This window comes from Triticum aestivum, chromosome 3B (assembly GCF_018294505.1).
Source record: "Triticum aestivum cultivar Chinese Spring chromosome 3B, IWGSC CS RefSeq v2.1, whole genome shotgun sequence".
NCBI classification, from domain to species: domain Eukaryota; kingdom Viridiplantae; phylum Streptophyta; class Magnoliopsida; order Poales; family Poaceae; genus Triticum; species Triticum aestivum.
Window position 1 is genome coordinate 676,272,122 of NC_057801.1, and position 17,737 is coordinate 676,289,858.

At 41.1% G+C, this 17,737-nt stretch overlaps 1 protein-coding gene across 2 annotated transcripts; it reads left to right on the plus strand.

The window, feature by feature from the left end:
* Window positions 1-841: 841 nt before the first annotated feature.
* LOC123071654 (structural maintenance of chromosomes protein 2-1) lies at window positions 842-10,249 on the plus strand. Of its 2 annotated transcripts, none has more exons than XM_044495235.1 (21): window positions 842-1,286; window positions 1,805-2,485; window positions 2,573-2,716; window positions 2,801-3,091; window positions 3,219-3,404; window positions 3,509-3,673; window positions 3,758-3,817; window positions 3,941-4,003; window positions 4,124-4,215; window positions 5,217-5,313; window positions 5,819-5,935; window positions 6,022-6,240; window positions 7,175-7,315; window positions 7,416-7,583; window positions 7,768-7,952; window positions 8,084-8,177; window positions 8,263-8,351; window positions 8,477-8,702; window positions 9,521-9,595; window positions 9,718-9,854; window positions 9,931-10,249. In XM_044495235.1, exons 1-20 carry the CDS (start codon window positions 969-971, stop codon window positions 9,832-9,834), a joined length of 3,528 nt encoding a protein of 1,175 aa, XP_044351170.1. In that variant the 5' UTR covers window positions 842-968; the 3' UTR covers window positions 9,835-9,854; window positions 9,931-10,249. The 2 variants fall into 2 exon arrangements, with proteins under 2 accessions (XP_044351170.1, XP_044351169.1); XM_044495234.1 differs by having other exon boundaries at window positions 9,946-10,249.
* Window positions 10,250-17,737: the final 7,488 nt, after the last annotated feature.

Sequence of the window (17,737 nt, forward strand, 5' to 3'; positions counted from 1 at the left end):
GGTGGGTGTGTGGTAGGGTTAGGGTATAGGAGCCAGCGGTGTTGGGGATCCACGGATCTCGTCGAGGTCGCGGGCTATGGTGGTTGGAGGTCCATCGGCACTGGCTGTTTGGATCCTCAGATGGGCGATGGATGCAGGGAGACGAAGACCTTTCTTCTTCCTTGTTGGTATGATTTGCTGCTGCTGTTCTTCTCCTTCCTCTGCGCTGATGCTGGTGGGAGATCCTGCTTTGTCCGGGCGGATGGCCCGGTCGCGGTGCTGGACCGGTCGGATGACTCGAGTTCTATTCCTTCCGGAAGGGAGACTTTTCACGGTACTCAAAGCCAAAGATGGCGACGGCTGTTGCAGGTGTGTTGGATTGATGTCCATGCCCTCTCAGCGCTGGTGTCAAGAAAGGAGGATAAGCGTGGCGGCAATTGTACCGTGGTCGAAGATGATGACCTGTTTGCGACTGGTTGCAGATCCTTTTGCTGCAGGGGTCTTCTCTCAAGATTCAGGGATGATGACACAGGGCTCCGGAGATTCTCTTGTGTTATGATTGTCTTAGGATACTCTAGGTGTTCATGGTCCTTTGTGTTTGCGTTTCAGTGTGCTTGTAAGAGTCAACTGCTTTGTACTGATTCGTAATTTGAATGAAAAAATTTCTCAAAAAAAAAAGGTCTAGTACAGTTTTTTTTCCGAGCAAGAAACAGCAAGCATAGAAAAAACAGAGAATAAACGCCTTATGCGAAGCCCAGCCAAAGGCCCATGTTACCATCTCAGCCCAGGAGCACATGATGCCCACCCGCCGTCAGCATATTCTCCCTCGGCTCTCCCCCCTCACTACCAGTCGCCAGTCCACTCCACACGGCGGAAACCATTTCGAAACCCCATCCCCAAAAATCCCCCGCCCCCCCGAAACTTTCCCGCTCGACCCCCCCAAACCCTAACCGGATCTCCCGCCGGCGACGCCCCCGGCGGCCGGCGAGATGCACATCAAGGAGGTCTGCCTGGAGGGCTTCAAGTCGTACGCGGGGCGGACGGTGGTGCCGGGGTTCGACCCGCTGTTCAACGCCATCACCGGGCTCAACGGCTCCGGCAAGTCCAACATCCTCGACTCCATCTGCTTCGTGCTCGGCATCACCGACCTCCGCGCCGTGCGCGCCGCCTCGCTCCAGGAGCTCGTCTACAAGCAGGGTCAGGCCGGCGTCACCAAGGCCACCGTCTCCATCGTCTTCGACAACTCCGACCGCGCCCGCTCCCCGCTCGGCTACGAGGACTCGGCCGAGATCACCGTCACGCGCCAGGTTACGCATCCCCAACCCCCTGCCCCGACATACGCTGCCTGCCTGTCCTTTGACGCCTCCCTATGCGCGTGATTGGGTTCTGTGGGTGAATTTCTGAAGGGGATTTAGTGCGTCCCTTACACTTCTGTCCTTAGTGGTTCGAATTTGACGCTAATTGTTGAGTCGGGAGTTGTTGTCCGTCTGTCTGTTGGTTCTCGAGTTCGTAATACTGACTGGGGGTGGATTTTAAAAAGGATTTTAGGAGTTTTGTACTATGGATATGGTCTAGATTTAGTTCGTTGCGGACTTTTGGCATTCAAGTATTTATGCGGAAGAATGTTTTCCACTAACAGGCAATAACGCCTTGTCAATTTTTCTAATTAATTCACTTAATTGTGCATGGATCTGCTTTAACTTAAGTCGCTATCTGCAGTTTATTTAATTTTCGATCGGATTCTTAATCTTTGTAGTGTTTCTGTTGTGGACCATTAGTGCCTCCAGCTTTACTGAATACTGACAAGCTACTCTTGCATCTGTAGATTGTAGTTGGTGGACGGAACAAATACCTTATAAATGGCCATCTTGCACAACCTTCCCGGGTGCAGACTCTTTTCCACTCTGTGCAGCTTAACGTGAACAATCCCCATTTTCTGATTATGCAAGGACGTATTACGAAAGTGCTGAACATGAAGCCTCCAGAAATTCTTTCCATGTTGGAAGAGGCAGCAGGCACAAGGATGTATGAAATGAAGAAGGAATCTGCTCTTAAAACACTTGAGAAGAAGCAGAATAAAGTCGAGGAGATCAATAAACTTCTTGATGATGAAATCCTTCCTGCATTAGAGAAACTTAGAAAAGAGAGGTGCCAGTACATGAAATGGGCCAATGGTAACACTGAACTAGATCGACTAAAAAGATTCTGTATTGCATATGAGTTTGTTCAAGCTGAGAAGGTGCGAGAAAGTGCACTCAGTGATGTCAAACAGATCCAGGGAAAGATTGTTGAACTGGATGAAAGCACAGAAAAGCTAAAAGCAGACATAGATGAAATGGACAAAAACATAGCTACCTTAACTGCTGAAAAAGAAGCCAAACTAGGCGGTGAAATGAAGGTTTTGTCAGATAAAGTGGATAAGCTCTCACATTCACTTATTAAGGAAACTTCTCTGATGGATAATCAAGAGGAAACTCTAAGGTCAGAGGAAAAGGCTGCTGAAAAGGTAATGCATTATTTATATTCATGTTTCTCAATACCCACATTTATTCCAAAATACTTACAGTGTGAAATATACGCCATTTGTTTATAGATCCTGAAGAACATTGAGGACATCAAGAGATCTATTGTTGAGAGAGATGCAGCTGTAAAAAATGCAGAGGATGGTGCATCTGATATGAGTAAGAGAGCAGAGGATCTGACAAAGGAGATAGATGAGAGCGAGAAAGAATATCAGGTATGCAAACTTTTGCAAATCATAGAATGTATAAACGGACAACTTGACTTTGAGTTCTTGGATACTAAGTTCTACTTTACACAGGGTGTGCTGGCAGGAAAAAGCAGTGCGAATGAGAAGAAATGCCTAGAAGATCAACTTAGAGATGCAAAAGCTGCTGTTGGAGAGGCAGAATCTGGACTAAAGCAGTTGACGACAAAGATAAGCCATTCTGAGAAGGAGCTGAAAGAGAAGAAAGCTCAGATGAAATCCAAGCGTGATGAAGCTACTGCAGCTGAGAAAGAGCTGAAAGCTAGGACAAAAGACTTGGATGCTATCAAGGCATCCATGGGGTCTATAAATTACGAAGAGGGCCAGATGGAAGCTCTGCAAAAGGTATGGAAAAAAGATCACTTTCCTGTGGCATAAACGGTGCATATTACTATTTTAGAAGTTCCTTAAAGGGTAGGCAATGTTTGGAAACTGTTTCTCATCACTCTTTGTGTTCTTCCATCATTCATAGGATCGATCGACAGAGGTAGAGGTGGTCCAGAAATTGAAGGACAAAGTTCGTGCACTTTCTGGTGAGCTGGGGAATGTCAACTTCAGCTATCAAGATCCAGTTAAAAAATTTGATAGATCAAAAGTCAAAGGAGTAGTTGCACGACTTATTAAGATCAAGGATAGCTCCACGGCAACAGCATTGGAGGTCTGTTTCAGCAAACTCCTCATTTTTGTTTTGAAGTTGATTTTTCCTTTCAGTGAAGGAACTTGTTTGGCTGCATCAGTTTAATTCCTAGTCAAATTATGCAGGTTGCTGCTGGAGGCAGGCTATATAATGTGGTTGTTGACACAGAAACCACAGGAAAGCAGCTCCTACAAAATGGAGGGCTCAAAAGGAGGGTAACCATAATACCGTTGAATAAAATCCATACAGGCACCATACCTGATAGAGTCCAGCAGGCGGCTCGTAGAATGGTCAGTGAATATTTTGTTTTCATTCGTTGGATATAACCTTTTTGCTGACTTTTGAGAATGTTATACTGATTTGTATGTATGTAGGTTGGAGCTGAAAATGTAACATTAGCTCTAGAATTGGTTGGCTATGATGAAGAAGTAAAGGTTAGTATTCTCATCCTATGATTGCATAATTTGTATTAGTTTTTACAGTATTCTGCACGACGTATATACCTTGTCATGCATTATATGAACAATCTTAAATTTTGAAGAGATTCTTTATTGCAGAATGCTATGGCTTATGTCTTTGGCTCGACATTTGTATGTCGAAATATGGAGGCAGCAAAGGAGGTAATGTAGCTTTCTTCAGAAATATGTTTAGTCATTCTAGTTCTAATTGAGTCTGCTTATCCAAGTATAATATGTATGCGGTGTTGGTTCTTACTGATATAGTTGATTCTCTTGTTATAGATTGCCTTTAATAGGGAAGTTGGCAGTACAAGTGTGACTCTTGAAGGTGACATTTTCCAGCCTAGTGGGCTATTGACCGGAGGTAGTCGCAGGTAATATTATGTCACATTTCACATTTCACTTGCTGTTAATGCTTTCATCTGATTTATTTTCTGATGAATTTTGAAATGGGTGTTCCTTTCCTTTGCCTTCCCTGTTGTTTTGGATCATGCAATACATTTCTTTTATTACCCCTGCGTTTTAAAATTGATTGACTACTGTTTAAATAACCCCCGAGACGGTTTTGGCACTGTGGTAGGTGACATGGATGAGGATGTGGTATGTCACCTCCACACCATGTAAAATGTTAGGAAACAAAATAAGTCGGGAAAATCAGTTTACTTTTAAGTTAAATTTACAAAAAAACTGTAATTTTAATATTTTTTAAAGGAATCCAAAACCGAAAAATTGTACTTTCTGAACTGTTTGGAAATATGAATTAATCAAATTTCTGATTCTGGAAATATTGAGTACAGATTTTACCTGTTCTATTGAAATTTCAAAATTAGGAAACACATGAATTTCTTTTGTCATCCTGGGAATTTGTTTCTAAAATAGGAATAATTTTACGTGGGCCATTTCTTTTAGCTGTTAGCTTTTTAGATGATGTGGCAGACAAGTAGGCACCAAATGCTGAATTGTCAACCACACCACCTGTCATGGTGATGGTGGTAAAACCACCCTCAGAACTATATATTTTGGGATCATTTTAATGGTATTCAACTGCTTAGGGGCTGCTTAGAGGGTTTTGAAGCTCAAGTGGTTATGTTGACTTGGCCCCAAAACCTAAGGGGGGGTGATCTAGACCTTTTCCTAAAAACAATTGTTTTTCCATAGCATTCTTAAGGGGCTCTAGGGTAGGCAGACATGTTCATCAGGCGTTATTTTTTTGGTACTGGTTGGTCATAGTCAAAATTTCGAACAGGTATTGGTCATCTTTGGCTTCTTATAGTTGTATTTTCTGGGAACAAGCTAGATTGCTTTCAGAAAACAAAACAAGTATCCTGGATTTGTTGTCGTTTTATGTACTAATCTGATGAGATAAACACTACAGAGGTGGCGGGGACTTGCTAAGGAAACTCCATGAATTAGCTAAAGCTGAGGCTGATCTCTCTGACCATGAGGACAGGCTCTCTGTTATTGAACAGAAGGTATTCACTTAGTGCAATGCCTCTACATGCTATCCTGTTTACTTTTGAATACATATGTATTTATAGTACTCTTCATGATCCTGGGTCTTCTTATGTTTTTTTTTTTGGCGAGAACTGGGTCTTCTTATGTTATGTGATTGTGTGATGTGATACTACAATATTCTCTACAAACCACATTTTGCTCTTAAATATCTGCCTTTATCTGTGAACTGAAAGTTTGTAAAACTTTTGTTTTGCAACATAAGAAATAAATGGCATTAGCATGTATACATGATGGTAAAGAAGGAAAATGAATTTATGGTGCTACCAATCAAATTCTAATTGATCATGTATTGTACATTAAACACACATTAGTTTTTGTTTGTTTAGTACTGATAATTATCTCTCTTCATTGGTATAAACATGTTATACATTGACATCATAACATTGGTTAGATTGATTCTTTTGAATGGAATGCCTTGCAATTGTCTGATAAGTAGATATTTTGATTTACCTTGTTTTCCAGATCGCTGTGCTCCTGCCTCTGCATAAAAAATATGCTGAGTTGAAATCTCAGTTTGAACTCAAATCATATGATCTGTCATTATTTCAAAGCAGAGTTGAACAAAATGAACATCACAAGGTATTATTATTTTTATGCCACCAATATGGTTACCTTACCACATTCAGCTTTGAATTGGATCAACAATTGTTCTATTTGTACTTTAGTTAGGTGAACTTGTGAAGAAACTTGAGCAAGAACTCCAGGAATCAAAAGAAGAATTGAAGGAAAAACAAGTGGAGCATAAAAAATGTGTCTCCACTGTTTCTGATTTGGAAAAGACAATTAAGACTTATGGCAGTGAACGTGAAGGTAGGCTCAAAGCTCTAGAAAAAAAGATAAAGTCACTGAAATCGGAAATGCAGGCCATGTCGAAGCAATTAAAGGTTGGTTTTCTTACTCTGTTTTTGCCATAGGTGATTTGCGTTTGTTACTTGCAATATTATATCTGGAGTGTTACCGTGTTCAATAAGATGTTCCTCTTCTTTGTTATCTTGAGTTAACTTCTAGCTCTAGAATGATTTTTTTAATGGTCAGTAGTGTTCTTTTATAGAATTGTCCTTTTCTTTCATGAATGGATTGTCTGGTTATTTTATGCCATGCATATTCTGTTAGATATGGATAACTGAGCTACTTTCTTTAGTCTGCTTATTGTTAAAGATTATAAATTCTGTTGACTGCCATTAGTCAAACACAAGCTCCCGCTGTAGATGCGTGTAAGTTTGCAGGGTGCCGTACTGTTATTGGCGCAGAATCAATGCTTAAGCATGCTTAAAATTGGCCAGAATTTGACTGTTTTGAATAATATGCACAGGAAAATAGGAAACATAGCACATAGATAATTGAAATAGCATCTAAAATGCAGTTCATACCATAGCAAATACACATCACTCATCTGGTTCACACAGCAAGCAAAATGACAACTAAAATGCAGTTCAGTTCAAATAGATATAGCCTAATAGATATCATGTTGCCAGAATCTGAAGGAAATAGTTCCCGAACGGACCCTAATAATAAGATAAATGGCATATTGCCATTATTGCGCAAGCAGCCAAACAGAAGTAGTTCAAAAACAGCCAAGTTCTGTCCATTAAAAAAAGGATTAATCTACCACTTAGGCTTAAAGCGCTTTATTTAACACTGTGCAGAATATATTTGGAGTATAGTGTGCCTGGTTACTACTGAATTTTATGTATGATATTATGTTCACAACTTTATGTTCACAACTTCATTTTGAGTTCTAGTTCAGTCCTGAGCATTAATCCCAGCAGTTTAACGAATAACATATCTGTTGTTTCTATGTTTGCTTATCCTGAATAGGCTTATCAAAGCGAGAGGGAGAGGCTTATTATGGAGAAAGATGCAGTTGCTAATGAACTTGCTTCGCTTGAAGAGCAATTGATAACTTCGAAAGCTCAGATTACTGTGCTGTCTGAAACCTGGGGCACACATAAGAGCAAGGTAGTTCAATATGTGGTGTAATGGCTTATTTGTACTTAACTACCAGGCGTTACATTTCATTAATTAAAGTATTCCCCTTTGTTTCACTGATCACATGCAGGTTGCTGCCACAAAGCTAGAGTATGACCAAGCTGAATCTGAGCTCAATATTGGTCGCTCCAAACTGAAGGAATGCGACTCACAAATAAACAGCATCTCCAAGGAGCAGCAAAAACTTCAGCAGCTACTAGGTGATTCTAATGTCGAAAGGAAGAAAATGGAAAATGAGGTACTTATTGGGTCTAAGCTCTGGTGCATATTTTTGCTTTATAACTGAAATTTTTCAGTATTGTACTTATTGGGTATGTGGTGCATATTTCTGCTTTAGAACTGATTTTTCTTTAATACTGTTCTGATTGGGCAGATGGTGAATATTTCTGGTTTTATAACTTCTTAACTTATATATCATACAGGTTAAGAGGATGGAGATAGAGCAGAAGGATTGCTCTTCAAGGGTTGATAAGCTAATGGAGAAGTACAGTTGGATTGCAACTGAGAAACAATTGTTCGGAAAAAGTGGTACAGATTATGACTTTGCATCGTGTGAGCCACACAAGGCACGGGAAGAACTTGATAATCTCCAAGCTCAGCAATCCGGGTACATTTTTTATCTAAAAAAAGTGAAATAAGGAAAATTGCAAGTACATCTGATGTTTCTGGATAGTTCTCTTATCAGCTGTTCAATTTTCAATGCAACACACTGACTTATTACTTAACTGTCAAATGCAGTCTTGAGAAGAGGGTCAATAAGAAAGTTATGGCAATGTTTGAGAAGGCAGAGGATGAATACAATGATTTGATATCGAAGAAAAATATTATCGAGGTAGGTCTTGCACATATAAATTTCTTGATAACCTGGGATTGGTTTTGGTAGCAGCATGCAACATACCTTTTGTTGTCATCTTCAGAATGACAAGTCAAAAATCAAGAAAGTGATAGAAGAGTTGGATGAGAAGAAGAAAGAGACCTTGAAAGTTACATGGCTGAAAGTTAACAAGTAAGTAACCTTTCTGTAATCTTTCCCAGCAGATGCACCACTGCATGAATATTGCTCATACTCTGTAATGATAGTATTCTCTTTACTCACAAATGTACAAAGTTAACTAACCTCTGCTCCTGTAGGGATTTTGGGTCTATATTCGGTACTCTTCTACCTGGTACAATGGCAAAACTTGATCCTCCTGAAGGTGGTACCTTCTTGGATGGTCTTGAAGTTCGGGTGGCATTTGGAACTGTCTGGAAGCAATCTTTATCTGAACTTAGTGGAGGACAGCGGTCCCTTCTTGCTCTTAGTCTTATTCTGGCGTTACTTCTTTTCAAACCCGCGCCACTTTACATATTAGATGAGGTATGTCTGCATGTGATTTTGTATTTAAATTGCTGACCGGTTACCACCATCTCTAATCTGGCTGGTCATACTACAAACTAGCATAGCCAATTAAGATTAGCAAGACTGCGATGCAGTGTTCCAGCAAATTCACATGACAAAGTTTACAGACAGTTCACTGAAACTTAATAAAATCAGCTTCAAGGCTGGCTGGAACTTGATCTGTCTTATGATCAGGCATTGTATGATGTTTGGATTTTGCAAATGATCAGTTAACAATGAACAGTGAAGATTAACGCAACTATTCCACTAGCCTGAGCATGATTCCATGACTCCTGGCTGCAAACATTTAGTTTGCTGTTTTATATTTTTCTAGACCGTGGTGGAAAGTATACCATGGTATGGATTGGGAAGATTGCTAGTTTGATACTGCATAGACTCCATAGTGCACCATTGCATGTTATTGTGATGCCTGATCTCCATTGCTTATAGTGGTTCTGATCTAAACATATGGTCTGATATGGACCTAAAAGTTTGATTATTACCAGCACTAGTTTGCAAAAAAGAATCAGGTCGATATTTTTCATTTCATGCTCATATGGATAGACTGGTTTATCTAGAAGTCCCTCTTCTGTCTAGTTGGAACCTTTGTTCCTGGCATGATACATTTGTTGTTGATGTAAATTCTTGAGTTTGAGCAAGATGACTACCATGTTTCTTCTCTTTAGTCCCATATGCTCCATGTTTGAGGTATTTGCAAGTTGTTTTGGTGTACAGAATAAAAATTAAATTAATAATAATAATCCTTTTCAACTGATCTGGATGTCCCTGTACTGCAGGTTGATGCTGCCCTTGATCTGAGCCATACGCAAAACATTGGTAGAATGATAAAGGCACATTTTCCGCAGTCCCAGGTAATCTTGCTCCTCTAGATGTTGTGGTTCTGTAATGACTCATGTTCAGTCACCTTGTGTATGTGTGTGTTTGGAACTTTGTTTCATCCTTTCAGTTAACAATTCAAAGTTTGTCATTGCAGTTCATAGTTGTGTCGCTTAAAGAGGGTATGTTCAACAACGCCAACGTGATATTTCGAACGAAATTTGTGGATGGGGTGTCCACTGTGACACGAACAGTCCCTTCGAAACAGAAATGATAGGCATGCTATGTCTGAAGGTATGCTCCCAACTCAAAATTAGGTTCCTTAATATGAAGGCTATAGCTAAATGATGGCTTCCCAATTCTTATTCAGAGATGCCTAATGCAGGGACATGTGAAGAACTCTTTGGTCATGGAAATCAACTAATCGGCTTCCTATGTTCTGCGCTAGCGAATGCCCTGTTGACTGTTGGTACAAAAAAAGTCTCAAGCCCCTCGCTTGTAGGCCCTTGGCATCACAATTTGCAAACCTATGCACTAACTCAATATTAGAACATGTCGTCATGTTGATGTACATATATTTTTTTCTTGTGTGAATCTTGGCCTGATGGCCTATATTCACTCTATATTTGTAACCGTTTGTTTCCGTTAGGGTCTATTTTTGTTTGAATATCAAAACAGTTTCTCTATTCTGGAGCTTGGTGTTAACTAAATGGATGCCGTGGCTTCTTTTTGCTGAACCATGGTGTTGTATTTAAGTAATAGTCACACGGGGGATCTCAAGCACAGTCCGGCAGGGCACCAACCCACATATGGCGGATCTTTTAACTGCTATCCACCGTGACTGTGCAAGACCAGCGCGTGCTTTGCCAGATCTGCTTGTGAGGTTCCCGTCGCGTGCCTTGCCGCAGGCGAGCGTGTGCTGCAGGAAGTAGAAAGGCCACCGGGAAAACAATCGATCTCCTGCAGGCTTTACTAGCCGGGGATTGGACACTGACGAGATCGTAACAATCCCACCATTTCAGTACAATCAAGCGGTATTATGCGAGCACGAACTAGGAGTCTAGGAAGCACAGAAATCAAGTACGCTTTTGTGCCCATCTCCCCATGGTATCCCCTGCATGACTGATCCATCAAAATCTGCATGCTCTGGGTGAGCGTGTGATGATCAAATGAACTGCATGGCCCAGGCCACATAAATAGCACGTACTTGTTCTGTCCCAAAGTTCCAGGTCTTTGACTGCCCTAATTTTTCGCCCTGTCGGCCGAGCCTGCAGCGACATGTATTTGGGCTTCCTATGTTGGCGGTGCCTCTGGACTGAGATACTGGAGTAAACCAAGCCGCTCTTTTCAATTTTTGTCTAGTCCGTGCCTACTGCCAAGCACTGTTTTACTTTAGTGCAATCGTCTTGTACAAATCATCACTGCAAGCTCTATCTACTTTTCCCACCGTTGTATATCCGTTTCTTCTTGTCAATTGTGCGTGGGTACATTTCTCCAAATTGAACGAGTTAGTTGAGATGGAGCCAACATTACGATCAAGTGATCTCACTTGACTCCCAAGTCAATGTACTCTAACATAGGTGACTTTGTCACCGATCCCCTCTAGATGAAGTTCTCTAGTGTTTCCTTTTCTTTATTTGCATTTCATTTGCTAGTGTGTTTTTCTTTGAAAAAAAAACTTCATCTAGATCATTTTCTATTTTTGTGATTTCTTTTTTGGAGTCAAATTCATTGCAAATTCTATCGAAATTCCTTGAAAATCTTTGTGAAAATTCTATTGCAAGTGAGCTGAGATGACAAAGTTTTTCTTCTGCATTGAACTCGGTCACACCGATCCGAAGCTACTCGGTCAGGCCAAAGTATAAGTGCAACTTGTACACAGTTCATCGGTTCCATCGAAACGGACTAATTCGGCTTCACCGATATTCTTTGTGTGTGACTTCACTATCTCGGAGTCATCGATCGACACAAATCGGCGCCACCAATTTCACTGCTGAGGAAACATTTTGTCAGTTTATACTGTTTAGTCTTATCAGCTCCACTCAATGATTCTTTCCCTCTACTTGCATCTAAAACTGCATTCTGCTTAATAGTGTCTCTCCAGGATCACACTCACTTGACTCACACCCATGAAGCCTACCCTTCTTGGAAATTGATGTCAAAGGGGGAGAGAGAAAGCACATCAAAGCCTATCACATCTTAAGCTCTTCTAAGAAATGAAGAGAGATGCTCTATCATAAGAGGAGAGAATTCACATGTCTTTAAGAGGGGAAATACATGTCAGTTATTTCATCTGAGCCTACCTTTCTGTAATTCTATTCCGCTCTGATGATTTATTTTGCCATTATGCTCCGATGATTTGTTTTGCTCTGATGAGACCTTGATAAATTTCAGTTTGCTCTGATTTTATCTCACCCTACCTACTCGCATTATCCGATGCTAGATTCAAGGGGAGAGGAAGTCGGGGAGAAAAATCCTCAGAAATCTGTTGCAAATCCTTAAAGTCTTTGGGGACATGTCCATATTCAAAAGGAGTACTCACTCTGTAATACTCACCAATTAAATGTCATCCCACTTGGTACTATTGTGGATCTTGAAGTCTCTTTCTTGTTTGAAGCTCTCTTGTGTTATCTTTTAGAGAAAAGACATCAGCGGAGCCCGAGAGAGGGCTCGAACCTAGCCCGACTTTGAATTAACAAAGCCATCAACCGGACAAGATTACAACGAACCATATTACAAAGAAAAGGAAACAAAGCGGAGCGGAGATTCATAGCGCTAAGAGGAACGACTCAAAGGCAACAACATACAGAGTTGCCAACGACCAGCGCAATGCCAAACAAGCAACCAAACTAAGGCTTCAGGAGGATGGCAACTCCGGGCTTGTCTCAAGCTTGCTTCTTGTGTTATCTAACCTTGTTTTCTCAAGCTTGCTTCTTCAAGAGTCAGTTCAAGGACCACAAGGTAAGTATATGCATCTCACTCATGTGCATGATGATCTCTTGCTCTTGCACATATTGTTTGCAAGAGAGAATCATAAACATGAAGGTACATCTCTCATTGCTTTGAGCTCTGATGCATATGGACAAGATACATATAACTCATTACTCACTATGTCATGTTGTGCATTCACATGTCTTTTGATTCTATCATTTCATGACTACACACATGTAGGGGGAGCTCATGCAAGTTACATGTTTTTCCAAAGCTTTAAATATACTACTCATCATATCATTTACTTGAAGCTTTGATGTATGTTGTCATCAATTACCAAAAAGGAGGAGATTGAAAGCACAAGTGCTCACTTTGTGGTTTTGGTAATTAATGTCAACATATGTAGTCTTGGACTAATAGTTTTATCGAGTATATTTCAGACAAGTTCAACAGTGGCATGGCAAGGACAAGAGGATTGTGGACCCTCTCAAAATGCTAAGGACATGGATTGGCAAAAGCTCAAGATTCTGCATTTTTGGTTAAGTGATCCAAGATCAGATTCAATCCATCAGAAAGCCAATACTATTAAAAGGGGATGAGGTGTTGCTTAAGGATCTATTTGGTCAAGTGCTTAGTGATATTGCTCCAAATCCCTCAACCACTTTCTTCATCCAAATATGTCCAAACCCTACATTCCAACTCGACCTCACCAAAATTCCCTCCGGAGCCACCAAGTTCTTCTGGACATAGCCACTGCCAAACCCTAAAAAATCAGATCCACCGATATGGATCTCGGTCCCACCGAGATGGCCTTGCCAACTCTCTGTTACTAGTTGCAATTATTTCGGTCCCACCGAGTTTTGTAATCGGTACTACCAAGATGGCTTGCCACTTTTCTGTTGCCTTGTTGCTTCACTTCGGTCCTGCCGAGTTGAGGCAATCGGTGCCACCGAAACAAGGTTTGCCCTTGCCATTGCACATCGGTCCCTCCGAGTTGTTCCAGTTTGTCCCACCAAGATTCCTAACATTCATGTATATATTTACACAAGTCGGTGCCACCGAGATTTCTGATTGGTGCCACCGAGTTGGGTCAAAAGTGTGTAACGGTTGGATTTTGTGCGGATGCTATATATACCCCTCCACCCCCTCTTACTCAGTAAGAGAGCCATCAAAACATGCCTACACTTCCACTACTCATTTTCTGAGAGAGAACCACCTACTCATGTGTTGAGATAAAGAGATTCCATTCCTACCATTTGAACCTTGATTTCTAGCCTCCCCCAAGTTGCTTTCCACTCAAATCCTGCTTCCACCATAGCCAAATATGTGTGAGAGAGTTGAGTGTTGGGGAGACTATCATTTGAAGCACAATAGCAAGGAGTTAATCAACAACACATCGTCTATTACCTTTTGGAGAGTGGTGTTCTCCTAGATTTGTTAGGTGTCGCTTGGGAGCCTCCGACATGATGTGGAGTTGAACCAAGAAGTTTGTAAGGGCAAGTAGATCGCCTTCTTCGTGAAGAGCTACCCGAGTGAGGCAAGTCCTTCATGGACGATGGCTATGGTGGGATAGACAAGCTTGCTTCTTCATGGACCCTTCGTGGGTGGAGCCCTCCATGGACTCATGCAGCCGTTACCCTTCGTGGGTTGAAGTATCCATCAACGTGGATGTACGATAGCACCACCTATCGAAACCACGCAAAAAATCTTCGCGTCTCCATTGCATTTGCACACTCCAATTCCTATCCCCTTTACATTCTTGCAATTGCATGCCTTACTCTTTTCGCTGCCTATACTCTTGTCATGCTTGTATGAAATGTATTGGGTGCCCTTTAACATGTGCTAAACTCAACCTTAACTTGAAGAATTATAAAAACTACCACATTTACTTGTTAAGGGTCTAATCACCCCCCTCTAGACCCCTCTTCTCTATCTTTCAATTTTCACTAGAGCTTTGGTCTCCATTGCTTTGGTTTAATCACCATTAGAGGAAGTTGGATGAGTCTACATTTGGGAGTATTAGACATAGAGTGCCTATTCTTGATGGGGAGTTTTATGGTTCTTGGAAAAATGAAATGCTTGAGATCTTCAATAAATATAATTTGAGCAAGTATATTCTTATCCCTTATGTGCCTCCCATTGATCCTTTGCATCCTACCCCCAATGAGTATCTTGACATGGTTTGCACTCTTATGACAGTTAATCTTATCATTAGATGATTGCCTAGAAATGTGCTTGTTTGGTTGCAACACTTTGAATGTGCATACACTATATAGAATTATCTTGAGGAAATCTTTACAAATTACTCTTTGAAAAATCTCAATGGAATTCTTCAAAAGTCCATTGATTTTCATAAGATGAAGCCTAGTGATCCCAAGTTTGATGAATGCTTGTTTGAGCTCCTTGATCTTATGCGTGCTAAGGGTGACGTTGGAACCATTAGCCACATTATCACGGGAACAATTAGAATTCATAAACTTGCACATTGTCATGGTCATAAATTTAATAAATCACTTGAACTAGGTGATGATTACACACATGATGATGATAATGGCATCGAGCATGGCTATAATGATGAAGATGAAGAATTTGACATTGAATATGAGAAGACTGAGAAATCTTAGTCTCATGGAAAATCTTCATGACTGTATGGTCGGAGGAAAGGAATGGATTCTTGATAGTGGATGTACCGATCACATGACCGAAGATAAAGACATGTTATGTGAGCTTGCTAAAAAATATTGTCCACGCAAGTATGCGACTTTTGGAGATAACTCCAAGGGTAAGGTACTTGGCCTTGGTAAGGTGGCCATATCCAATGATAGCTCTATTCAAAATGTTATGCTCGTCGAATCTCTTGGTTACAATCTTCTTTCCGTATCTAGACTAGCCGATTTTGGTGTCAATGTTCTATTTACCGAAGGAGATTGCCAAGTGTTTGGTCGATATAATCATAATATGGTCTTTACCGGTATTCGTGAGGTGATCTATACATTGTTGATTTCACTAAAAGAGCCCAACCTCGTAATTGTTTAATTGCTAAATCTTCTAAAGGTTGGTTATGGCACAGAAGATTAGGACATGTTGGCATGTGAAATCTTGATAAACTCATTAAAGGTGATCATATCCTTGGTGTTTAAGATGCTATATTTGACAAGGATAGACTTTGTAGTGCTTGATAAACTCATCCCGTGAAGAACATTATGACCACGAGAAGACCACTTGAGCTACTTCATATGGATCTCTTCGGTCCTAATGCTTATAAGAGCCGTGGTGGCAACTCTTTCAGTTTGGTCATTATTGATGATTTTTTTCAGATTTACGTGGGTGTTCTTTCTTGATGACAAGTCACGGGTACAAAAGATCTTCAAGAACTTCGCTAAGAAGGCCCAAAATCAATTTGAAGTGAAGATCAAGAAGGTTCAGAGCAATAATGAAATGGAGTTCAAGAAAACCAATGTGGATACCTTTCTTGATGAAGAAGGGATTTCACATGAGTTCTTGGCTACGTACACACCTCAACAAAATGGAGTTATTGAGAGGAAGAACCGGCCTCTTATTGAGATGGCGAGAACAATGCTAGATGAATACAAGACGCCAAGACAATTTTTGGCAGAAGCGGTTGAGACCGCTTTTCATGCTACAAACCGACTATATCTTCACAAGCTTATTGGTAAAATGACATATGAGCTACTCACCGGTAACAAAATTCAAGTTGGATACTTTGGAGTATTTGGTTCAAAATGCTACATTCTTGATAAGCATCGTCATTCGAAATTTGCTCCTAAATATCATGAAGGTTTTCTACTCGGTTATGGCTCAAACTCTCACACTTACCGCGTCTACAACAATTTCACCCGGAAGGTTGAAGAGACGGTAGATGTGAAGTTTGATGAATCTAACGGCCCGCAAGTAGAGCAATTGCCAATTGATGTAGGAGACAAAGATCCCTTAGAAGCAATTCAAGATTTGTCTGGTGAAGGAGAGTACTAACAAGGACATGTACCTAGGGTAGGGTCTTAGGCTTGACCTATATGCCCTACCCAACCCCAGAATATTTGGGTATTTATATAGCTGAAATTAGGGTTAGAGGTGCCACGACGGGCCCACAAGCCCGAGGGCACACCTCCCGAGCTTGTGTCCCATCTGTGGCTCTTCTGGCCTCCTCCCGAAGCTTCATGGGTGTCTTCTCGTCCAAGAAAATTGTCAAAAAGTTTCGTCCCGTTTGGACTTCGTTTGGTATTGATTTTTTGTAAAAGACAAAAACAAGGAAAAAACAACAACTCACACTTGGCACTAGGTTGATAAGTTAGCCCCCCAAAAATGATATAAAATAGCGTAATAATGCATATAAAACATCCAAGATGGATAATATAATAGCATGAAACAATGAAAAAAACTATCAATACGTTGGAGACGTATCAATTATCCCCAAGCTTAATTCCTGCTCGTCCTCGAGTAGGTAAATGATAAAAACAAAATTTTTGATGTGGAATGCTACCTAACGTGTTACCAACTAATCTTTCTTTTATGTGGCATGAATATTCAGATCCATAAGATTCAAAATAAAAGTTTAATATTGACATAAAAACAATAATACTTCAAGCATACTAAAAAGCAAACATGTCTTTTCAAAATATCATGGCTAAAGAAAGTCATCCCTACAAAATCATATAATCTTGTCATGCTCCATCTTCTTAACACAAAGTATTTGTCATGCACAATCCCGATGACAAGCCAAGCAAATGGTTCATACTTTTTAACGTGCTTCAGCTTTTTCAACTCTCACACACACTACTAGGGAAAAGCTTATACACAGAATCTTAGCAGTAGCGCTGGGTAAAATGAGGCGCTGCTGCTACTTAGTAGTAGCGCGTGTCAGTAAGACGCGGTACTGCTATCCTTTCAGCAGCAGCGCATTTTAGCGAACCGCGATGCTGCTAAGTTTGAACTGGGGCATAATGGCTAGCCCCACTTAGTAGCAGCGCGTATCCAGATAGCGCGCTACTGATATTCTTCGTAGTAGTAGCACTTTTCTTCGACATGCGCTACTACTATCCCTACCTTATCGTCCCCTGCGCGACAGAGACCCCCTCACCCTCCCTCACACTCACTCTCTCCCTCATGCCCTCGTAGTCCGCCGTCGCCGCCGTTCCCCGACGACCGCCGTCGCCCGTAGCTGCCATTCCTCCTCCACTGAGGTACTCCCTCCTCCCTCCTCCTCCTCCCTCCTTCTCCGTCCGCCC

What these genes read in the sequence shown, in the direction of transcription:
- LOC123071654 (XM_044495235.1), top strand. Translation starts at nt 969, where the DNA reads ATGCACATCAAGGAGGTCTGCCTGGAGGGCTTCAAGTCGTACGCGGGG. An exon ending in AGGAAAAGGCTGCTGAAAAG is followed by an intron (nt 2,486 to 2,572) that starts GTAATGCATTAT and finishes ATTTGTTTATAG; the next exon opens with ATCCTGAAGAACATTGAGGA. An exon ending in TCTCTGTTATTGAACAGAAG is followed by an intron (nt 5,314 to 5,818) that starts GTATTCACTTAG and finishes CTTGTTTTCCAG; the next exon opens with ATCGCTGTGCTCCTGCCTCT.